This window comes from Cherax quadricarinatus, chromosome 49, assembly GCF_038502225.1.
Source record: "Cherax quadricarinatus isolate ZL_2023a chromosome 49, ASM3850222v1, whole genome shotgun sequence".
NCBI lineage: Eukaryota > Metazoa > Arthropoda > Malacostraca > Decapoda > Parastacidae > Cherax > Cherax quadricarinatus.
In genome coordinates, this window is record NC_091340.1 from 10404498 (window position 1) to 10431317 (window position 26820).

Sequence of the window (26820 nt, forward strand, 5' to 3'; positions counted from 1 at the left end):
ACTAATTAAAAAGCCAACAAGCAAACTATTTAAAACTAAGTTACGTATACAAGTATATGCGATAAATGACTTTATATCTTTACACTATTACTGCAGGCAGGAAATGAATGACGAGATCTATTGTGGAAGATAAGACACATAGGCAACATTAAGGCAACTTTATTCCGAAACGTTTCGCCTACACAGTAGGCTTCTTCAGTCGAGTACAGAAAGTAGGCAGGAGCAGTAGAGATGTGAAGACGAAGAAGACTGAAGAAGCCTATTGTGTAGGCGAAACGTTTCGGAATAAAGTTGCCTATGTGTCTTACCTACCAACCTGTCGGTATTGTATACCATTAAGATCTATTGTGATACGAACGATCACAGCTCGGTTGGGATCCCTTCAAGGGATCCTTGACGCTGGTGAGGGGCTCTTGATCTAGGGAATTGTATCTGTTCTCCAGTTCCCTGAATTAAGCCTGAATACCTTCCATCCCCCCCCCCCTCATAATCCTATGGGTTTAGCGCTCCCCGTGATTATAATAATAAAGAGAAGGAAAAAAACATCACTTACATTTGTCTCTTACGTCTTCTGCCTGCATGTCACCTCACCTTTTCATCATGGGTGCATGACAGAACTGATGAATTGGCAGTCACATGAACTCAAAGAGGGAGTTTAATCTGTCGCATCTGAATAGGTTATAACCTGGGATCCATATTTCGTTGAAAAGGTAATCCTTTATGTGGGTCTCTGTGAAAGCTGCCAACATTGCATTTGACTCTGTGAGCAGTCCCTTGATGAAAGGTATTTGTTTGTTTCTGGAAAATTTCCTTGACTGTAAGCACTATGCATTGTTTGTATATACATTTTTTTGTGTGCGTGAGACCTAATTCATGTCTGCATCGATAACTCATCATGGCTGTAACCAGATATAAACAAGTAAATGGTTCATCACCGCTGTAACTTATTCAGCTATCAAAACTTTGCGGCCCAGTTCCTGGATCCATTATGTGCCTCTGTAATCTGATGACTACCGCCCACAGGATAAGTGTGAGGTACAAAATAAAGTTATTAAACTAAGATTTATATAACAGAAACCAATATACACCTAAAAGTGTGAATAACATAACCATTATAGTAAGCCCATAGTCTCAAAACGATACAGACATATATATGTAGGAATCGGAAATAAACGATGCAGGATGAAAAACAACCACAGCGGGAGTTGAATAATAGCTCCAGGCCTTTCCTGTTGCAATCACTGCAACACGAGCTTAAAATGTTGCAGAAATGAGTAAGAAATCTCTGTAGATTCGTTCGGAGGGACGCTTGCTAAGAATGAGGGTGGGAGGAGAGGCAGGAAACATACAGTGCCAAAGGCACACAAGTGCCTAGTGCTAGCAAGATTGAGTATTATAGGTATAGAGGATAGTCAGCCCACAAGTGGGCTGACTATCCTGGAGTGGTTAACTATCAAAATTAACATTGGTAAAATAACGGTTATCAAAATTATTAGTCGAACTTCAGGACAATATAGAGGACTTAGCATTCTGAATATAGATGTGTCTGGCAATTGTCTTAATAAAAATTCCACACACTTAAAAAACGAGTCTACGGCAGAAAATCCCTTAAGACAAATGCCAGATACATCTATATTCAGAATATAAAATCCTTTATATTATCCCGAAGTCCGAATATATATATATATATATATATATATATATATATATATATATATATATATATATATATATATATATATATATATATATATATATATATATATATATATATATTTAGTTAAGACCTAGCAACAACAACTTTAGTGAAATGACAACTTTCGCTAACATGTCGTCAAACTTCATATCGAATCATTATGAAAGACTTAAAACATTTTGATCTCAAAGATAACTATCTAACAGTAGGAAAAAATTCCGTCGCAGAGAAAATGTGACAGCAGCAAAAAGGGAAAAGTTTAGTTAGGTTAATAAGTTTATTATGCAACCCATACCCATCCTGTGGGGGGTTGTCACCCCATACCCATCCTGTGGGTGATAGTCACACCATACCCATCCTGTGGGTGGTAGTCACACCATACCTATCCTGTGGGGGGTTGTCACCCCATACCTATCCTGTGGGGGGTTGTCACCCCATACCCATCCTATGGGTGATAGTCACACCATACCCATCCTGTGGGTGGTAGTCACACCATACCTATCCTGTGGGTGGTAGACACACCATACCCATCCTATGGGTGATAGTCACACCATACCCATCCTGTGGGTGGTAGTCACACCATACCTATCCTGTGGGGGGTTGTCACCCCATACCCATCCTGTGGGTGATAGTCACACCATACCCATCCTGTGGGGGGTTGTCACCCCATACCCATCCTGTGGGTGATAGTCACACCATACCCATCCTGTGGGTGGTAGTCACACCATACCCATCCTGTGGATGGTAGTCACACCATATCCATCCTGTGGGTGGTAGTCACACCATACCCATCCTGTGGGTGGTAGTCACACCATACCCATCCTGTGGGTGGTAGTCACACCATACCCATCCTGTGGATGGTAGTCACACCATATCCATCCTGTGGGTGGTAGTCACACCATACCCATCCTGTGGGTGGTAGTCACACCATACCCATCCTGTGGGTGGTAGTCACACCATACCCATCCTGTGGGTGGTAGTCACACCATACCCATCCTGTGGGTGGTAGTCACACCATACCCATCCTGTGGGTGGTAGTCACACCATACCCATCCTGTGGGTGGTAGTCACACCATACCCATCCTGTGGGTGGTAGTCACACCATACCCATCCTGTGGGTGGTAGTCACACCATACCCATCCTGTGGGTGGTAGTCACACCATACCCATCCTGTGGGTGGTAGTCACACCATACCCATCCTGTGGGTGGTAGTCACACCATACCCATCCTGTGGATGGTAGTCACACCATATCCATCATGTGGGTGGTAGTCACACCATACCCATCCTGTGGATGGTAGTCACACCATATCCATCCTGTGGGTGGTAGTCACACCATACCCATCCTGTGGGTGGTAGTCACACCATACCCATCCTGTGGGTGGTAGTCACACCATACCCATCCTGTGGGTGGTAGTCACACCATACCCATCCTGTGGATGGTAGTCACACCATATCCATCCTGTGGGTGGTAGTCACACCATACCCATCCTGTGGATGGTAGTCACACCATATCCATCCTGTGGGTGGTAGTCACACCATACCCATCCTGTGGGTGGTAGTCACACCATACCCATCCTGTGGGTGGTAGTCACACCATACCCATCCTGTGGGTGGTAGTCACACCATACCCATCCTGTGGGTGGTAGTCACACCATACCCATCCTGTGGGTGGTAGTCACACCATACCCATCCTGTGGATGGTAGTCACACCATACCCATCCTGTGGATGGTAGTCACACCATACCCATCCTGTGGGTGGTAGTCACACCATACCCATCCTGTGGGTGGTAGTCACACCATACCCATCCTGTGGGTGGTAGTCAAAAGATTACAGAGGTACATAATGGGTCCAGGGACAGGGTCCCAAAGTTATGATAGCTGAACTAGTTACAAAGGTAATGAACTCCAGGTAGATCTGGTCACAATCATGGCAAGTTACAGAGGTAATGAACCATCTACACTTTTATACATGGTTACAATCATGAACAAATTACAAAGTAATGAGCCACTGATACGTCCACACCTGGTCACAATTGTAATGAGTTATAAATACAAATATTAAGTAGGTCATACACCCGCACGAGTGCGCACACACCCACACCTGGTCAAGCACGTCAAGAAGTTAGAGAAAGTACAAAGGTTTGCAACAATGCTAGTCCCAGAGCTCAGGGGAATGTTGTACGAGGAAAGGTTGAGGGAAATCGGACTGATGACACTGGAGGACAGAAGGGTCAGGGAAGACATGATAACGACATACAAGATACTGCAGGGAATAGACAAGGTGGACAGAGATACGATGTTCCAGAGAGGGGACACAGAAACAAGGGGTCACAACTGGAAGCTGAAGACTCAGATGAGTCACAGGGACGTTAGGAAGTATTTCTTCAGTCATCGAGTCGTCAGAAAGTGGAACAGCCTAGCAAGTGAAGGAGTGGAGGCAGGAACCATACATAGTTTTAAGAAGAAGTATGACAAAGATCAGGAAGCAGAGAGGGAGAGGACCTAGTAGCGATCAGTGAAGTGGCGGGGCTAGAAGCTGAGTCTCGACCCCTGCAACCACAATTAGGTGATTACACACACACGAGCGTGCACACACATTAGCGCGAGCGCACACACACACGATGGCGCACATACATGAGCACACGCAACAGTATCCACTCCTTCACTCTCCCATGCAGCAGTATCCATTCCTTCACTCTCCCATGCAACAGTATCCACTCCTTCACTCTCCCATGCAACAGTATCCATTCCTTCACTCTCCCATGCAACAGTATCCATTCCTTCACTCTCCCATGCAACAGTATCCACTCCTTCACTCTCCCATCCATTACTTCACTCTCCCATGCAACAGAATCCATTCCTTCACTCTCCCATGCAACAGTATCCACTCCTTCACTCTCCCATGCAACAGTGTCCACTCCTTCACTCTCCCATGCAACAGTATCCACTCCTTCACTCTCCCATGCAACAGTATCCACTCCTTCACTCTCCCATGCAACAGTATCCACTCCTTCACTCTCCCATGCAACAGTATCCACTCCTTCACTCTCCCATGCAACAGTATCCATTCCTTCACTCTCCCATGCAACAGTATCCACTCCTTCACTCTCCCATGCAACAGTATCCATTCCTTCACTCTCCCATGCAACAGTATCCACTCCTTCACTCTCCCATGCAACAGTATCCATTCCTTCACTCTCCCATGCAACAGTATCCATTCCTTCACTCTCCCATGCAACAGTATCCACTCCTTCACTCTCCCATGCAACAGTATCCATTCCTTCACTCTCCCATGCAACACACTCCTTCACTCTCCCATGCAACAGTATCCATTCCTTCACTCTCCCATGCAACAGTATCCACTCCTTCACTCTCCCATGCAACAGTATCCATTCCTTCACTCTCCCATGCAACAGTATCCACTCCTTCACTCTCCCATGCAACAGTATCCACTCCTTCACTCTCCCATGCAACAGTATCCACTCCTTCACTCTCCCATGCAACAGTATCCATTCCTTCACTCTCCCATGCAACAGTATCCACTCCTTCACTCTCCCATGCAACAGTATCCATTCCTTCACTCTCCCATGCAACAGTATCCATTCCTTCACTCTCCCATGCAACAGTATCCACTCCTTCACTCTCCCATGCAACAGTATCCACTCCTTCACTCTCCCATGCAACAGTATCCACTCCTTCACTCTCCCATGCAACAGTATCCACTCCTTCACTCTCCCATGCAACAGTATCCACTCCTTCACTCTCCCATGCAACAGTATCCACTCTCCCATCCTTCACTCTCCCATGCAACAGTATCCATTCCTTCACTCTCCCATGCAACAGTATCCATTCCTTCACTCTCCCATGCAACAGTATCCATTCCTTCACTCTCCCATGCAACAGTATCCACTCCTTCACTCTCCCATGCAACAGTATCCACTCCTTCACTCTCCCATGCAACAGTATCCACTCCTTCACTCTCCCATGCAACAGTATCCATTCCTTCACTCTCCCATGCAACAGTATCCATTCCTTCACTCTCCTATGCAACAGTACTCTCCCATGCAACAGTACTCCTTCACTCTCCCATGCAACAGTATACATTCCTTCACTCTCCCATGCAACAGTATCCACTCCTTCACTCTCCCATGCCACAGTATCCATCCTTCACTCTCCCATGCAACAGTATCCATTTCTTCACTCTCCCATGCAACAGAATCCATTCCTTCACGCTCCCATGCAACAGTATGCAACAGTATCCATTCCTTCACTCTCCCATGCAACAGTATCCACTCTCCCATGCAACAGTTCACTCCTTCACTCTGCCATGCAACAGTATCCACTCCTTCACTCTCCCATGCAACAGTATCCACTCCTTCACTCTCCCATGCAACAGTATCCACTCCTTCACTCTCCCATGCAACAGTATCCATTCCTTCACTCTCCCATGCAACAGTATCCACTCCTTCACCCTCCCATGCAACAGTATCCATTCCTTCACTCTCCCATGCAACAGTATCCATTCCTTCACTCTCCCATGCAACAGTATCCATTCCTTCACTCTCCCATGCAACAGTATCCATTCCTTCACTCTCCCATGCAACAGTATCCATTCCTTCACTCTCCCATGCAACAGTATCCACTCCTACACTTTCCCATGCAACAGTATCCACTCCTTCACTCTCCCATGCAACAGTATCCACTCCTTCACTCTCCCATGCAACAGTATCCATTCCTTCACTCTCCCATGCAACAGTATCCACTCCTTCACTTCCCCATGCAACAGTATCCACTCCCCTCTCCCATGCAACAGTATCCACTCCTTCACTCTCCCATGCAACAGTATCCACTCCTTCACTCTCCCATGCAACAGTATCCAGTCCTTCACTCTCCCATGCAACAGAATCCATTCCTTCACTCTGCAACAGTATCCACTCCTTCACTCTCCCATGCAACAGTATCCACTCCTTCACTCTCCCATGCAACAGTATCCATTCCTTCACTCTCCCATGCAACAGTATCCACTCCTTCACTCTCCCATGCAACAGTATCCACTCCTTCACTCTCCCATGCAACAGTATCCATTCCTTCACTCTCCCATGCAACAGTATCCACTCCTTCACTCTCCCATGCAACAGTAGTCCATTCCTTCACTCTCCCATGCAACAGTATCCACTCCTTCACTCTCCCATGCAACAGTATCCACTCCTTCACTCTCCCATGCAACAGTATCCATTCCTTCACTCTCCCATGCAACAGTATCCATTCCTTCACTCTCCCATGCAACAGTATCCATTCCTTCACTCTCCCATGCAACAGTATCCACTCCTTCACTCTCCCATGCAACAGTATCCATTCCTTCACTCTCCCATGCAACAGTATCCATTCCTTCACTCTCCCATGCAACAGTATCCATTCCTTCACTCTCCCATGCAACAGTATCCATTCCTTCACTCTCCCATGCAACAGTATCCACTCCTTCACTCTCCCATGCAACAGTATCCATTCCTTCACTCTCCCATGCAACAGTATCCATTCCTTCACTCTCCCATGCAACAGTATCCATTCCTTCACTCTCCCATGCAACAGTATCCACTCCTTCACTCTCCCATGCAACAGTATCCATTCCTTCACTCTCCCATGCAACAGTATCCACTCCTTCACTCTCACATGCAACAGTATCCATTCCTTCACTTTCCCATGCAACAGTATCCATTCCTTCATTCTTCGACACAACAGTATCCACTCCTTCACTCCCATGCAACAGTATCCACTCCTTCACCCTCCCATGCAACAGTATCCATTCCTTCACTCTCCCATGCAACAGTATCCACTCCTTCACTCTCCCATGCAACAGTATCCACTCCTTCACTCTCCCATGCAACAGAATCCATCCATTCCTTCACTCTCCCATGCAACAGTATCCATTCCTTCACTCTCCCATGCAACAGTATCCACTCCTTCACTCTCCCATGCAACAGTATCCATTCCTTCACTCTCCCATGCAACAGTATCCATTCCTTCACTCTCCCATGCAACAGTATCCATTCCTTCACTCTCCCATGCAACAGTATCCATTCCTTCACTCTCCCATGCAACAGTATCCACTCCTTCACTCTCCCATGCAACAGTATCCATTCCTTCACTCTCCCATGCAACAGTATCCACTCCTTCACCCTCCCATGCAACAGTATATCCACTCTCCAATCCTTCACTCTCCCATGCAACAGTATCCACTCCTTCACTCTCCCATGCAACAGTATCCATTCCTTCCCTCTCCCATGCAACAGTATCCATTCCTTCACTCTCCCATGCAACAGTATCCATTCCTTCACTCTCCCATGCAACAGTATCCACTCCTTCACTCTCCCATGCAACAGTATCCATTCCTTCACTCTCCCATGCAACAGTATCCACTCCTTCACTCTCCCATGCAACAGTATCCATTCCTTCACTCTCCCATGCAACAGTATCCACTCCTTCACTCTCCCATGCAACAGTATCCACTCCTTCACTCTCCCATGCAACAGTATCCATTCCTTCACTCTCCCATGCAACAGTATCCACTCCTTCACTCTCCCATGCAACAGTATCCACTCCTTCACTCTCCCATGCAACAGTATCCACTCCTTCACTCTCCCATGCAACAGTATCCACTCCTTCACTCTCCCATGCAACAGTATCCACTCCTTCACTCTCCCATGCAACAGTATACTCTTCATTCCTTCACTCTCCCATGCAACAGTATCCATTCCTTCACTCTCCCATGCAACAGTATCCACTCCTTCACTCTCCCATGCAACAGTATCCACTCCTTCACTCTCCCATGCAACAGTATCCATTCCTTCACTCTCCCATGCAACAGTATCCATTCCGTCACTCTCCCATGCAACATTATCCTCCATGCAACATCCACTCCTTCACTCTCCCATGCAACAGTATGCAACAGTATCCATTCCTTCACTCTCCCATGCAACAGTATCCACTCCTTCACTCTCCCCTGCAACTGTATCCACTCTCTCATGCAACAGTATCCACTCCTTCACTTCCCCATGCAACAGTATCCACTCCCCTCTCCCATGCAACAGTATCCACTCCTTCACTCTCCCATGCAACAGTATCCACTCCTTCACTCTCCCATGCAACAGTATCCATTCCTTCACTCTCCCATGCAACAGTATCCACTCCTTCACTCTCCCATGCAACAGTATCCATTCCTTCACTCTCCCATGCAACAGTATCCACTCCTTCACTCTCCCATGCAACAGTATCCATTCCTTCACTCTCCCATGCAACAGTATCCACTCCTTCACTCTCCCATGCAACAGTATCCACTCCTTCACTCTCCCATGCAACAGTATCCATCCTTCACTCTCCCATGCAACAGTATCCACTCCTTCACTCTCCCATGCAACAGTATCCATTCCTTCACTCTCCCATGCAACAGTATCCACTCCTTCACTCTCCCATGCAACAGTATCCATTCCTTCACTCTCCCATGCAACAGTATCCATTCCTTCACTCTCCCATGCAACAGTATCCATTCCTTCACTCTCCCATGCAACAGTATCCACTCCTTCACTCTCCCATGCAACAGTATCCATTCCTTCCCTCTCCCATGCAACAGTATCCACTCCTTCACTCTCCCATGCAACAGTATCCACTCCTTCACTCTCCCATGCAACAGTATCCATTCCTTCCCTCTCCCATGCAACAGTATCCACTCCTTCACTCTCCCATGCAACAGTATCCACTCCTTCACTCTCCCATGCAACAGTATCCACTCCTTCACTCTCCCATGCAACAGTATCCACTCCTTCACTCTCCCATGCAACAGTATCCACTCCTTCACTCAGTATCCACTCCTTCACTCTCCCATGCAACAGTATCCACTCCTTCACTCTCCCATGCAACAGTATCCACTCTTTCACTCTCCCATGCAACAGTATCCACTCCTTCCCTCTCCCATGCTACAGTATCCACTCCTTCACTCTCCCATGCAACAGTATCCATTCCTTCCCTCTCCTATGCAACAGTATCCACTCCTTCACTCTCCCATGCAACAGTATCCACTCCTTCACTCTCCTATTCCCAGAGACTGGCCCAGTTCATCCAAAGTAAATGCAATTTTTTTCATAAGGTTGAGTGGGAGCAGCAAAAGATACTCATTTGGACAGTGTAGAGCTGAATTTACAACAATGAACGAGGTGTGGTAGGAACCCTGGAGGATCCTTGACGTCACCTCACAAAACGAAGCAATTGCAATAGTAATTATGGACAAGATAGATTATAGTTGGAAAATGAACACTTTACTAGACGACAGATATATTTTATTTTTTTATTTTTTAACACATCGGCCGTTTCTCACCAAGGCAGGGTGAACCGAAGAAGAAGAAACACTTTCATCATCGTTTACTTCATCACTCTATTGCCAGAGGCGTGCCTACTTTACAGTTAAAAAACTGCAACATATCAACACCATTCAGAGTGCAGACACTGTACTTCCCACCTCCAGGACTCATGTTGGGCTAGCTAGTTTCCCTGAATCCCTTCATAAATGTTACTTTACTCACACTCCAACAGCATGTGCCCCTTAATAAGAACCCATTGGACTATGTTAACAGTAACTTTAATAAACAACTTAGAAAATTACTGAGAGGTAATGATGAACTGATTAAACAATTATCAGCTAGGTCTGCGACACTCCCTTATAGTATGGTTTGATTAACACCCACAAGTCTGGTTTTCCAGCGAGACCTGTTATTAGTTGTACGAAATCGGCGACTTATGCTTTGTCGAAATGATTAGTAAAAATATTAACTCCAATATTTGGCAACATTTTTGGAGCCTACATGAAATACAATGTTGATCTCATTGACAAATTACAAAATGTTAACACGCCTAATGATTTTATACTAGTAATTTTTTACGTCACGATGTTGTTCACCAGAGTGCCTGTTCATGATCTTTATCTTATATGGAAAAAATATTACACGAGTTCTCCATGTCATTCGATACCACCATTATTGAGGCAATTAAGTTGTGTGTAGTTTATTCAAAGATTGAGCTTGAAGGGAAATATTACGCTCAAGGCAGAGAATGGTTATGGGAGATCAATTGTCTCCTCTATTAAGCAATCTGTATAAGAAATTTTTCGAGGCTAAGCTGATGAAAGATATCCTGCCCTGTAAAGCTAAATAATTCAGATATGCTGATGGCAATTCGAGTCTTTGGCCGAATGATATAGACCTGGAGTATACCCGGGTACATTTTTACCAAGACTTAATGCTCTGGTCCCGTCTATTAAATTCACCGTGGATAAAGAAGTGGAAACTAAATTCCCATTCTTAGATGTGCTGATACACCAGGTTGATAGAAAGTTCAAGTTTAGAGTATATGTGAAGGCCACCAAAATGTGCTCATACATTCACTACTATTCCAACCATGACGCAAGAGTAAAAAGGACTGTCTTTCTTTGTTTCTGAGAGTTTACCGAGCGTGCAGCCCAAAGTATCTCTACATAAAGGAATTAGGAAAATATTTGATATTGCCACGAAACTGTGGTACCCTAAGGAGTATGTAGAATCAGCATTGGTGGCAGCTAGGAGAACTTATCATAGGGCGGAACCTAGGATAACACCTCAGATCAAGAATATGCTGGTTCTCCCATACAATGAGAATTTATCTGTCCTGCCGAATGCCCTTAAAAGCTTCAACATACAATTAGTTTTTAAGAATTCCTCAACATTGTGTGGGTAGTGTCTACAGGATCTCTCCAGAATCGGTTCCTATGGCTGCAACTTATCTTATATGGGATACAGTGGCAAACCTCTAGATGTCAGGATATCTCAACACAAATATTCGATACAAACTGCACAGGAATCAAATGCAGTTTTAATCTACATTAGGGCCTGCAATAATCCTGTAAATTGCCCAGAAGTCAGTTGTTGTTGTCATTCCTCTTGGCTTAAACGAAATATTGTAGAATCGTCAATTATAAAACATGATAAACGTTCATTATTCAAACTCAACAACTTTATAATTGAAGGCACTGTACAATCTAAAGCTGGATTCCTATCAGAACTCATTGGATTGTCGTAAATGCAGCTCCTAAATGATGAATTGAGCATCTTTTGCTGCTCCCATTCAACCTTATGGCTAACCAGTGTTTACCTATGGTGAATTGGGCCATCCTCTGGAAATAGGAATATTTTCCCTTATTGCTGCTTCCCCATTTTTTATGTGATGGAATTTTCCCTACTAATAGATGCTAGATATCTTTGAGATCAGGACACTAAAGTCTTTTATAATGTGATATGACATGAAGTTTGATGGCATGTTGGCTGTAGTTGTCATTTCACTAATGATGTGGCCTCTAGGTCATTACTAAATATATAATGATGGGCTTCTGTATGCTTCTACTGCTGCTGTTTTAATATCTTGCTTTCATCTTTCTGGCACAAGTCGGCTTGATGCAATCTCCTTCTAGCTAGGGTTCCCTTGAATGGATCTACCTGGACTTCCTACTCAATACAGCAACATTGCAAGCTCCTGATGTGTTGATTGCAACACATCAGGAGCTATCATTCAACTCTGTCAGTGGTTGTTCTGCAGCTTGTATGGCTTGTTTGCGCCTTTTGCGAACAAGCCATAAAAATCATTTTGTGAGTTGCAGCCAGCAGCAACAGCCTGGTTGATCAGGGGCTGATCCACCAGGAGGCCTGGTCACAGACCGGGCCGCGGGGGCGTTGACCCCCGAAACTCTCTCCAGGTAAACTCCAGGTAAACATTATGCTTGGTAACCTGGAGAATCTTACTCGTGGTACCCTGAACACACACACATACACTCACGTGATAACCACAGATCAGCTTGCTGTGACCCACTATTCCACTCTTTCCTTCGAGGAGTTCCGTAAAAATCTTGTACATTAGTCCTGTGATCATCCTCCACTTCAAAAAGCCCTGTGATCAAGTCTTTTTTCAAAGAATCCTATGATCAGCCTGTTCTTCAGTGCTGATCATAGGCTAGTGTGATCACCCTGTACTCCAAATAGCTCCGTGAACTACCTACTATCCAAATAGTTCTGAGAAGCACCCTTACTCCAAACTGTCTCGTGAAAAACCCTCCAATTATACATCTAACAACAACGTCTGTCCTTAATAAGTATATTATTTTTATAGACTCATGATTAGTATAATAAAAAAGAAGCGCTAAACCGACAAGGATCATACAGTGCAGCAGGTCAGGGAAGGGTGCAGGGGTAGAGGGTAGCAAGAGCTGGAGGCAGAAAGGGCTGTGAGGAGTGCTAGAGGCATCAGCATCAGAGTTTGTGCAGTAAATCAGTTGCTGTCAGAAAGTCAACGAGAGAGTCTGGGTTAAAGAAGGATCCATCAGCAAGAAAGAAAGTTCAAGTAAGGGCAGTAAAGCAGTGATGACATTGGAGGTAAATTCTGTGTGCTCACTGATAGAGTGGGCAGTCCAACAGAATATGGCTAACAGAGACTGGTACCTGACAAGTCTCAAAGAGTGGAACAAGGCACCTCTCCATGAGAGGTAATTTGTTATGTAACAGATCAGATCAATGGTGTTGCCAATGGGCATGAAGGTGGGTAGCAATTATAACAGAATAATCTGTGAAGGGACCACCAGGAGGTCATGTACTGCTGACCATGAAGCAGTGTCTGCCTGTTCATTGCCCTCTATGTCAACATGACCGGGGACCCAACAAAAAACAATATTTTTGTGCTTGCTAAAGATATGGCATAACCAAAGTTGGATACGAAGAACCATGGGATGAGGTGTATCAAATTTCCTTATAGCCTGTAAAGCACTAAGGAAGTCTGAAATGACCGCAAATGGTGACACAGGCATGGATGCAATACGGATAAGTGATATGAGAATGGCATACAATTCAGCCGTACAAATGCTAGCCGAGGAAACACTGCTGCAAATCCAACGCCATCAGAAGACTTGGAACCATCAGTGAACGCTGCGATGGCATGAGAATGAGATCGAATGTGGTTAAGAAAAAGAGAGCGAGAAGCCACTGTAGGGAGTTGGGCTTTCGCGCATGGCAGTGGGAAAGAACAGACAAGAACCGTCGGAACTTTCCAAGGGGATAGGGAAAAGTGAGATGCTACATGAACATAGAAAGAGAAGACAAGAGTGAATGTAGGCAAAGAGAAAAGAGATGGAGTAAACAGGAGTGACAAAGAACGTCTACTAGCATCAGTGACTATCCTATATATGGAAGGATTGGGGAGGTCATGAGGGCCAACATAATAGCTAAGGCAATGAGCATCATAGGGATCAGACAAGGATGGAATATTCACCTCTGCATAGAGGCTCTATACCCATCCTGCGGGTAGAAGTCACCCTATACCCATCCTGTTGGTGGTATTCACCCTGTATCCATCCTGTGGGTGGTATTCACCTTATACCCATCCTGTGGGTGGTAGTCACCCCATTCCCATCCTATGGGTGGTAGTCATTCCATACCCATTCTGTGGGTGGTAGTCACCCATATCTATCCTGTGGGTGGTAGTCACCTAATACCCATCCAGTGAATGGTTGTTACCAAACCCATCCAATATGTGGAAGTCACCCCATACACATCCTGTGGAGTGGTTGTCACCCCATACCCATCCTGTGGAGTGGTTGTCACCAGGAGATAATAACTAGAACAGAGTATACTACTGACTCCGGCCATACAATAGAGCGGAAAAATAATGTAAGGGACCTGGGAGTAGTAATGTCTGAGGATCTCACTTTCAAGGATCACAACAGTGCCACGATCGCACGTGCAAAGAAAATGATAGGATGGATAATGAGAACTTTCAAAACGAGAGATGCCAAGCCCATGATGATCCTTTCCAAATCACTTGTTCTCTCTAGGCTGGAATACTGCTGTACATTAACATCTCCATTCAAAGCAGGTGAAATCGCAGATCTAGAGAGTGTACAGAGATCCTTTACTGCACGTATAAGTTCTGTCAAGCACCTTAACTACTGGGAACGCTTGGAAGCACTTGACTTGTACTCGTTGGAACGCAGGAGGGAGAGATATATCATAATCTACACTTGGAAAATCTTGGAAGGAATGGTCCCAAATCTGCACACAGAAATCACTCCCTACGAAAGTAAAAGACTGGGCAGGCGATGCAAAATGCCCCCAATAAAAAGTAGGGGCGCCATTGGTACACTAAGAGAAAACACCATAAGTGTCCGGGGCCCAAAACTGTTCAACAGCCTCCCATCAAGCATTAGGGGAATTGCCAATAAACCCCTGGCTGCCTTCAAGAGAGAGCTGGACAGATACCTAAAGTCAGTGCCGGATCAGCCGGGCTGTGGCTCGTACGTTGGACTGCGTGCGGCCAGCAGTAACAGCCTAGTTGATCAGGCCCTGATCCATCGGTAGGCCTGGTCATGGACCGTGCCGCGGGGGCGTTGATCCCCGGAATAACCTCCAGGTAATCCAGGTAACCATACCCATCCTGTGGGTGGAAGTCACCCCATACCCATCCTGTGGGTGGTAGTCACCCCATACCCATCCTGTGGGTGGTAGTCATCCCATACCCATCTTGTGGGAGGTAGTCACCCCATACCCATCCTGTGGGTGGTATTCATCCAATACCCATCCTGTGGGTGGTAGTCATCCAATACCCATCCTGTGGGTGGTAGTCATCCAATACCCATCCTGTGGGTGGTAGTCATCCAATACCCATCCTGTGGGTGGTAGTCACCCCATACCCATCCTGTGGGTGGTAGTCATCCAATACCCATCCTGTGGGTGGTAGTCATCCAATACCCATCCTGTGGGTGGTAGTCATCCAATACCCATCCTGTGGGTGGAAGTCATCCAATACCCATCCTGTGGGTGGTAGTCATCCAATACCCATCCTGTGGGTGGTAGTCATCCAATACCCATCCTGTGGGTGGTAGTCATCCAATACCCATCCTGTGGGTGGTAGTCATCCAATACCCATCCTGTGGGTGGTAGTCATCCAATACCCATCCTGTGGGTGGTAGTCATCCAATACCCATCCTGTGGGTGGTAGTCATCCAATACCCATCCTGTGGGTGGTAGTCATCCAATACCCATCCTGTGGGTGGTAGTCATCCAATACCCATCCTGTGGGTGGTAGTCATCCAATACCCATCCTGTGGGTGGTAGTCATCCAATACCCATCCTGTGGGTGGTAGTCATCCAATACCCATCCTGTATGTGGTAGTCATCCAATACCCATCCTGTGGGTGGTAGTCATCCAATACCCATCCTGTGGGTGGTAGTCATCCAATACCCATCCTGTGGGTGGTAGTCATCCAATACCCATCCTGTGGGTGGTAGTCATCCAATACCCATCCTGTGGGTGGTAGTCATCCAATACCCATCCTGTGGGTGGTAGTCATCCAATACCCATCCTGTGGGTGGTAGTCATCCAATACCCATCCTGTATGTGGTAGTCATCCAATACCCATCCTGTGGGTGGTAGTCATCCAATACCCATCCTGTGGGTGGTAGTCATCCAATACCCATCCTGTGGGTGGTAGTCATCCAATGCCCATCCTGTGGGTGGTAGTCATCCAATGCCCATCCTGTGGGTGGTAGTCATCCAATGCCCATCCTGTGGGTGGTGGTCATCCAATACCCATCCTGTGGGTGGTAGTCATCCAATACCCATCCTGTGGGTGGTAGTCATCCAATACCCATCCTGTGGGTGGTAGTCATCCAATACCCATCCTGTGGGTGGTAGTCATCCAATACCCATCCTGTGGGTGGTAGTCATCCAATACCCATCCTGTGGGTGGTAGTCATCCAATACCCATCCTGTGGGTGGTAGTCATCCAATACCCATCCTGTGGGTGGTAGTCATCCAATACCCATCCTGTGGGTGGTAGTCATCCAATACCCATCCTGTGGGTGGTAGTCATCCAATACCCATCCTGTGGGTGGTAGTCATCCAATACCCATCCTGTGGGTGGTAGTCACCCCATACCCATCCTGTGGGTGGTAATCATCCAATACCCATCCTGTGGGTGGTAGTCATCCAATACCCATCCTGTGGGTGGTAGTCATCCAATACCCATCCTGTGGGTGGTAGTCACCCCATACCCATCCTGTGGGTGGTAATCATCCAATACCCATCCTGTGGGTGGTAGTCATCCAATACCCATCCTGTGGGTGGTAGTCATCCAATACCCATCCTGTGGGTGGTAGTCATCCAATACCCATCCTGTGGGTGGTAGTCATCCAATACCCATCCTGTGGGTGGTAGTCATCCAATACCCATCCTGTGGGTGGTAGTCATCCAATACCCATCCTGTGGGTGGTAGTCATCCAATACCCATCCTGTGGGTGGTAGTCATCCAATACCCATCCTGTGGGTGGTAGTCATCCAATACCCATCCTGTGGGTGGTAGTCATCCAATACCCATCCTGTGGGTGGTAGTCATCCAATACCCATCCTGTGGGTGGTAGTCATCCAATACCCATCCTGTGGGTGGTAGTCATCCAATACCCATCCTGTGGGTGGTAGTCATCCAATACCCATCCTGTGGGTGGTAGTCATCCAATACCCATCCTGTGGGTGGTAGTCATCCAATACCCATCCTGTGGGTGGTAGTCATCCAATACCCATCCTGTGGGTGGTAGTCATCCAATACCCATCCTGTGGGTGGTAGTCATCCAATACCCATCCTGTGGGTGGTAGTCATCCAATACCCATCCTGTGGGTGGTAGTCATCCAATACCCATCCTGTGGGTGGTAGTCATCCAATACCCATCCTGTGGGTGGTAGTCATCCAATGCCCATCCTGTGGGTGGTAGTCATCCAATACCCATCTTGTGGGTGGTAATCATCCAATACCCATCCTGTGGGTGGTAATCATCCAATACCCATCCTGTGGGTGGTAGTCATCCAATACCCATCCTGTGGGTGGTAGTCATCCAATACCCATCCTGTGGGTGGTAGTCATCCAATACCCATCCTGTGGGTGGTAGTCATCCAATACCCATCCTGTGGGTGGTAGTCATCCAATACCCATCCTGTGGGTGGTAGTCATCCAATACCCATCCTGTGGGTGGTAGTCATCCAATACCCATCCTGTGGGTGGTAGTCATCCAATACCCATCCTGTGGGTGGTAGTCATCCAATACCCATCCTGTGGGTGGTAGTCATCCAATACCCATCCTGTGGGTGGTAGTCATCCAATACCCATCCTGTGGGTGGTAGTCATCCAATACCCATCCTGTGGGTGGTAGTCATCCAATACCCATCCTGTGGGTGGTAGTCATCCAATACCCATCCTGTGGGTGGTAGTCATCCAATACCCATCCTGTTGGTGGTAGTCATCCAATACCCATCCTGTGGGTGGTAGTCATCCAATACCCATCCTGTGGGTGGTAGTCATCCAATACCCATCCTGTGGGTGGTAGTCATCCAATACCCATCCTGTGGGTGGTAGTCATCCAATACCCATCCTGTGGGTGGTAGTCCAAAGTCTACAGTAATAGGTTGAAGAACTGGGCCTCGAAGTTTTCCTAATTACAAAAGTTACAGTAATAATGAACCATTTACATGTATATATCTGGTTACAATCGTAATGAGTTATTTATTCAAACATGAATTAACTCACAAAAATATTTCTGAAATATTACTTTATATTTTAGCAAGGTCATGCATCGTAATCAACTCTTCTAATCTTATCATTAAACAGATCATTGTAATCAGTAATCACTTCAAAATATGTATTATTATTATTATAATCCAAACTAAACGTTAAACCCACAAGGGTCATACAGCATTGTTTCAGAATATATAAAGACAGGCAAATGCAATTTAAATTAACAAGTGGTGTTGGATATGTGATAATTCACTATTTCTCGACATGTGATGAGTCACTGTTATTGGACAAACAAGGAGTCAAGGCCTCATTCCCTGGCACGATAATGAATTATTATTATCGTATCGTTGTTATTTGTTGTTAGGTTTTACCTCTGTTTTGTATGCTGGTAGCTTGGAGTTTTGAATAAAGGATTCATAGGTAGATGCAATTTTTTTTTTTATATTTTACTTAAAACCAATACAGTTTAACATAAAAATAAAGAAACAGTATGGATCTCAATCAAAATAACTGACAAACGGATTGCACCTATATGCTCGCAAGATATTGCTGCCAAACATACAACAAGAACTTACGGCAAGAACATAGCTAAAAAAAATACTGTCACAGGGTCATGAATTGACATATCCTGGAGTTTACCTGGAGAGAGTTCCGGGGGTCAACGCCCCCGCGGCCCGGTCTGTGACCAGGCCTCCTGGTGGATCAGAGCCTGATCAACCAGGCTGTTGCTGCTGGCTGCACGCAAACCAACGTACGAGCCACAGCCCGACTGATCAGGAACTGACTTTAGGTGCTTGTCCAGTGCCAGCTTGAAGACTGCCAGGGGTCTGTTGGTAATCCCCCTTATGTGTGCTGGGAGGCAGTTGAACAGTCTCGGGCCCCTGACACTTATTGTATGGTCTCTTAACGTGCTAGTGACACCCCTGCTTTTCATTGGGGGGATGGTGCATCGTCTGCCAAGTCTTTTGCTTTCGTAGTGAGTGATTTTCGTGTGCAAGTTCGGTACTAGTCCCTCTAGGATTTTCCAGGTGTATATAATCATGTATCTACCTTACATATATATAAATTGTACATATAACATGATATCTGACAAAGGCTCAATACACTTGAACATAAAATATACAAAGAAGTTATATCAGTTAAATCCCATCCTTCGCATTAATCAAAAAAACAAAACCTAACATCATAATCTTACTAGAACATTTACATACGTATCCCTAACAATACAGCTTTACATGTACCAACATACGAATATACAGAAAAAGAATACAGCTTAGAACACAAAAACTGAAGCGCTATACTGTTACAATAAACCCAAAATCTCTGACACAAAAAGCCTACGTCACTAAACTGTCTAGATATGTCTGTATACCATACAGACTAAAACTTAACATCAAGAACTTAGCATTGACACCAAACCGGTATCAGGGTACGGACCATAATTATAAACTTTAAAAAGAATCGAATCATACATATATAAAGTATTACATAACGTCTGACCCATGACAAAGGCTCAATACAATAGAAAGGGATACACACACACACACACACACACACACACACACACACACACACACACACACACACACACACACACACACACGTACACACAAAAAGTTTCACAAAATCACATTAATCAGCTGCACTGTATGCACAAAGCAACACAGTATATAAGTATATCTCATCATGCAAAAACCCAGCACGTAGCATAAATACAAACTAAAACACACTTCATGTCGCAAATAACTTATTACTCAAGAATCGTGTCATACAAGACTGATACACATCAAAATTATACATAAAAAAAATCTGCTATATTATACCTACATTCTGAAAAGTGTTATATCTAACATAACGAGACCTTGATCTCTACATCCACACTTGGATGCCATAAAGTCTCAATGAAAACCAGGAAACCATTCCAAACCCACATTCACAACACACTCACGACCCCCCCCCCCCAAGGAAGCAAGCCCGCTGTGACCCCCTGACTCCCTCCAACCTATGAAAACCCCTTCACTCACTCATTATCAATCACAGATTTACGAGAATCCCTAACGTTAGCATTCTATACCCCTCTGAGAAAGCCTGATCCCACCTCCTCCCATACAAATCTCTGTTAGGACACATCGTACGATAGATAGAACGTTACCGCAAGAACCTTCCTTCTCTCCTCACTATCCCCTCTCCCCCTCATCACCCACGACATATATATATATAATCTACCATGATATAATCTAAAGCTCTTATGACACTCTCGTCTAACCCACCCATATCTAGACTTAAAGCACGCAGAACCGACACCCCACCCTCTGTACCAACCTACTTAACCAGCACCTAACCTCCTCTAGCCCTTCACAAAAGTAAACTACATGGAACGCTGTCTCATCCCCTCCACAGATACCACACCCCCCACCCTCTACAACCTGCCTGTTTCGTAGTATCTCACCAGACGGAAGGATCCCATGCAGAAAACGAAACATCACCTCACACGCCTGAGGGTTTAACTTCATTTTACTAAATCTAAACCAAATACTCTTCCACGCATACATGGGGAACAAACCCTCAACTGGGATAACGCACCTGCCTACAAGTAACCTACACAAAACCCTTATACGAACCTTTCTCAGTTCCCTAACCAACATCACAGCCCTCAAAACGATTTCGCATTCCCTCAACTCCATTCCTCGATACCACATACCCAGCCTGTCGTGTATCCTTCCCAACTGCCCTTCCTTCACACCCTCACGCAACACTTCCCATTTAATAAACGCACATTTAGCCCTCCGTCTCAAATCCATCAACCCCAACCCACCCTGACTTACAGGCAACATTACAACTTCCCTCCTTAACCAATCACAACGTGAACCCCACAAAAATTTGTACACCCGTCTTAGAATCCCCACAATTGCTGTCCCTGTAATTGGGAACACAGCTGCAACATGCCAAATCTTACTATACAATAAAATGTTTACGACTATCACTCGCTGTATAAGAGTTAGATGCTGGGGTCTCAGAACACCTAGACGCCCCACGATTCTTTCCAATAACCTATCCGAGTTTTCCTCCAGTGCCGCAACCATGTCATCCTTATAAATAATACCACAAATCTTTAAAGACACCGCCCATTCTTTAACAACATTACATCTCCCCCTCACATCCCCCACCCAAGAACCCAACCCCATGCACCTTGACTTCGCACTATTTACCTGCATACCCGTGGCACTTTCAAATAATTGCACAACCTCGTCCAACACTCCCATTGACATCTCTTCACGAATGAGAACAGTGGTGTCGTCAACATATCCAATTAAACCTGGCCAGGCCCTCCCACCCCCTACACTTCCCTCACATGGCATACTTAAGCTGCGGTCAACCATTCTATAAAAGGGGTCCTGGAAACACGCAAACAATATTTGGGACATGGGGCATCCCTGTCTAAGGCCTCTACCCATTGCAATTTCCCTCCCCATACACCCATTAATCTGTATCCTCATTTTCGCCCCCTTGTACAACGTATTTACCCACTCGACTATTTCCTCCCCAAAACCCTGTCTCCTAAGTATAACCTGCAAAGCTCCCCTTTCCACTCTATCATATGCTCCCTGCCAATCTAGAGCCAACAAAGCCACCCCTCCACCCCCACCCTTAGCTTCCACAAAACTTCTCAGTATCCCATGTCCTTCAATCTTTGACCTTCCCAGCAACCCAAACTGAGATTTTGACACCACCCTTCCCACAACACATTTGAACCTATTACCTAAAATTTTTGCAAACACCTTGTAGTCTGCACACATCAGTGATATGGCTCGGTACTCCCAAGGGTGGGCTGCCCCTTTGACCTTCGGGACCAACACTACAACTGCTGTTACCTACTTCTCCCCCAACTTACCCTTCTCCATACAATTAAATAACCTAACTATAAATCCCCTTATTAACGTCCAATGTTGTAAATAAAATTCTACCGGGAGACCGTCAATACCTAGCGCTTTCCCCTTCCTCATTCCCCTTAACGCATTCTCTATTTCCTCTGCCGTAATAGTCCCACCTAAAGCCTTTCTATCACTATTTCTTAAATTACATGTCACATACGTACACACCTTTCCAACGCCATGTCACCCACCCCCCCACTGTTCTAGTACTTCTCGTACCAAGCCTCCGCATACGCACACATCCCCTTCGTGGTTCGTATCTCCTGCCCTGCTCTATAATTCCCAACCATCTCTGTTACCTCTAAACATGGGATAGCTGTCACCGCCTGCCTTTGCTTTTGACGCCGCAAAACACACGCTGACGGCTTGTCGCCCCAAAGCACTTCTTCCACCCCTGCCTGCACCCTTACAGCTTGAAACCTTTCATTCTGCAACACCCTCAACCTCCCCTTTATTTCAGCTATTTCATCCATAGGAAAATTATTCCCACCCACCCCCCGCCCATAGCAACCTCTTAACCTATCCTCTAAATAGTTAGCCAGTCCATATTTTAAATTATTAATACGTTTTCCTTCTCTCACATAAAACTTTCTAATCCTTTCCTTTGCAACACTATCCCACCATGTCACAATGTCATCCACTCCCTGTTCTTCCACACTAAGCTCCCTCCATAGGACTGAAAACCCCTCCAACCCCTCCTCATCACCTAACACACTTATATTTAATTTCCAGTAACTTCTATATATGTCCACGAGCGTCCCCCACCCAACCTCCACCACCACAGCCCTATGATCTGACATTGTAGCCTCAACAGTACTGAAAGATTTCACATCCACTCCCTGAGAAAGGTACACTATCTAGTCTCGCAGCATATCCACTCCTAACAAACGTATATTCAGTCTCCCACACAGCCCCCCCCCAAGGCATCACGTAACCTAACATCCCTTACTAAATCCCAAAGAGCCACAGACATATATCCAGCCCCTCTTGGGTCCACATCAGCCACCCTGATTACACTATTCCAGTCCCCACTAACTATTGCCACCTCTGGCAGTGCACTTAAGAAAAACACAAGATCCTCACACACAAAATCATTCTTTACCTTTATGTTATTTTCTGCCGGCGCATACACACTCACAAAAGACACACACTTACCCATCCACCACCCATCCACACGCAACACCCTCCCTCCCCCTCCTCCCTCGCTTCTCTGTAAAACAAACGGGCTCATCTCCCTTATTAAAATTCCCACACCACCTTTTAGACGGGGAGATGGCAGGGTAACTACTCGAAATCCTGCCACCTCCAACACCCTACCCTCTTTAAAATTGTGCTCCCAGGAACACAACATCCACTCTAGATTTATTCAGGAAATTATGAAACCAATCTCTCTTCATACCGCTACATAACCCATTAACATTTACATACACCTAAGGCCTATTAAAGCTTCCACCCCTGCTTCCTCTCATCACTCTTTACAACTCCAGAGCTTAAATTTAAGTTTGACACCTTCAGAGTGCTCTCTTTCCCTTCCCCCTTCTTCCGGTGCCTCCTATCATGGCTACCACCAACTATACCACTACCTTCACACTTCACCTCAGTCTCTTTCCCAGGCCTTTGTTCAGGCATAAGGACGTCATCAGAATCTGATGTCGCCACCCTCTTTCTCGTGACAGTCATGTTACACATGTCTTGATCAGATGTTGCCTCTCGATGAACCTCCACCTCCACCTGAGAATGGTTTAATGATTCAACGGACGACTCCAAACCACCTTCACATCCCAAATTATCATGTCTCCGACTTTCTGGAAGCGATGACTCTCCGATGACACCACACTCAGATGTAACGTCCCTCTCTCGCGGTGACAAAGTCTTCAACACCTCCACCAATTCCTCCTCAATCTCAAGAACCTTCTCCTGTAATTGTTGCTCCTCCTTATCCACAGGAGACGATACCTGATCAGGCAGCTGGGGGAGGGACTCCAACTCATCACCAGTCCTGTGTGCCCGATCCACTATCTCGCTCCACAAAACACCACGCCCTCCATCCGATGTTTGTTTCTCACCTGCCACCTTTGAAGCAGGGGCTGTGACGTCCACCACAGGTCCAGGCACACGTCTTCGCTTGTCACAGGTCGCCGCTATGTGATCATACTCACCACATAGGCAGCATGTACGTCGTTGTCCTGGGTACATTACCATTACCTGCGTCCTGAAATCTTGTAGATACACATAGGACGGTATTGGGTGCCTCAAAGTCATTTTGAGGTTGAAAGAACCCTCTGGAAAACCAGCATAGGCACCTGCCGCCCACGTACCATGTTGAGCATGCACCGTCCCATAAGTCTCAAAAACTTTCCTTATATCCGCCTCGTCCGCCTCAAAGGGAACGTTGCATAACTTGATCCACATATAATGCCGTGAAACATCTATCATTCTTTCACTGACAGCTGGTGTGACGCTAAGACTTATGTCCTGAAACCTGGTGACTAACGATTCATAAACTGTAGCTGATAGCAGTTTGACGAAAATTCTTTGGCCTCCGTTCAATGCTACACCATACAAGTCACTATCTTGTATGCCATATGTCTCCCGGATGATCTTTGGCAATAAGACTTGTGCAGAACTAGGCGTTATCGTTCCTTTAAGTAGCTCAATGCCTACAGTATTTATCCGGCGTCTCAGACTAACCGCCATCTTGACAATCACAGTGCACCTATGTTGTTAGCAGAGGCGTGACAGCACCACTTCGCACCACTGCAGCCAGGTAACTGACAAGGTAGCTCGCCTACAAACAGCAGAGGGGTGCAGAGCACAACCGCACTCTACTGTGGTCAGGCAGCCTCCAGACGCAATTAGTGGGTAGCCAGGAGCCAGTCCAGTAATAGAAGACTTGATAGATGGTCAGGTGGGCGCAGAGTGAGAGGATACAAGGTGTAGTGGTGTGAGCTGAAGGTAGGCCTATGATCACCAGGTGGCAGCACAGGTCTATGGACACAGCTCTCCTATCGGTAGTCATAGGAAACAGGTATGAGGTAGACATACTGTCTACATTTATTATTATTATTATTTTTTATTATTTTTATTAGTATTATGACTCAAGAAATCGTAAAAACACGATTGCAATATACCTAGTTGGATGAATCTTTTTGTAGCCAGCTGGCCCAGTGGCTTACGCACTAGCTTGGAGTTTTACGACTCACAGACCATGGGTTCTAACCCCACCCGTTCAATTACCTGGAGATTACCTGAAGAGAGTTCCGGGGGTCAACGCCCCCGCGGCCCGGTCTGTGACCAGGCCTCCTGGTGGATCAGAGCCTGATCAACTAGGCTGTTACTGCTGGCTGCACGCAATCCAATGTACGAGCCACAGCCCGGCTGGTCAGGTACCGACTTTAGGTGCTTGTCCAGTGCCTGCTTGAAGACAGCCAGGGGTCTATTCGTAATCCTCCTTATCAATGGTTTATTGTTGTAATCAAGTTAAGCGCTAAACCCTTAAGGGTCTTTGTAGCTGGTTGTCTCCACATATTGCAGAAGGAGGACTAAGCCTCCACTACTCATTACACACAATGACCCGTGAGGGTTAAATGTAAGTCACCATCACCCCATCCCCTAACACCACTCCTTCCACTATAAGCATAAAAAGGATCAAAATATACTCATACTGACATTTGTGTTTTGCAGTGTGTGACAAGGAAGTAGAAGAGACAGTGAATGGCAGGCAAGCAGAAGAGGCAGTAGATGTGAAGCAGTTAGAAGAGGTGAATGAGGCTCCACAGAAAACATATCGAAGTCTCATCACAGAATCGCACGTCAAACAAGCTCTGAAGGCACAACAAGGCAGCAGTGCACAGCTGCTCTCATGGACTGTTACAGACTTCACTAACAAGGGCGACAACTACGCATGCGTTGTGACAAGTGTAGATGTTTGTTATCATAAAGAAGGAAAAGACAGGAAAACTTCATTTGTACTGAAATGTAATCCATGTCGGACCCTCTCAATATTCAATGAATTTACGACTATGGCTTTTCAGAAGGAGGCGGGATATTACCTGGAACTTATGCCCTTATTCAACGCTCACTTCAGCAGTGATTTATGTGAACCAATACGGGCTCCTCACTGCTACTTTGCTCACACGACTGAACAAAAAGAAGTTATATTACTTGACGATTTTCGTCCGGAAGGTTTCAAAATGTTTGACCGTATGAAAGGAATGGACAAGGCCCACGCTGTCCTTGTCCTCAAAGAACTCAGTAACCTTCACGCTGCCTCTATAATATATCAAAAAGAAATATCAATAGTTTTAGAAGACAGGTACACATATATTCAGACTCTCATTCTATGTCTGAAGGCGATGGCTTTAAGAAAGTGTTTACTTCATAAACCGAGAATGCAGCAGAGATAGCAGAGAGAATCAGGGGATATAGAAAAAAAGTCGTTGACTTTACCACTTTACCACCACTTGAGTGGTGGTAAAGTGGTTTAAGGCGACGGGAGATTAGATAAGAGAGAGAGAGAGATAAGATTTCGTTCGGATTTTTAACCCCGGAGGGTTAGCCACCCAGG

The 26820-nt window shown here is 45.8% G+C and overlaps 1 protein-coding gene across 1 annotated transcript; it reads left to right on the forward strand.

The window, feature by feature from the left end:
* Positions 1–720: 720 nt before the first annotated feature.
* On the forward strand, positions 721–26659 carry LOC138854087 (uncharacterized). The gene is made up of 2 exons (XM_070095075.1): positions 721–784; positions 25938–26659. The coding sequence occupies exons 1-2, from the start codon at positions 721–723 to the stop codon at positions 26657–26659; spliced, it is 786 nt and encodes a 261-aa protein (XP_069951176.1).
* The last annotated feature ends 161 nt before the right edge of the window (positions 26660–26820 follow it).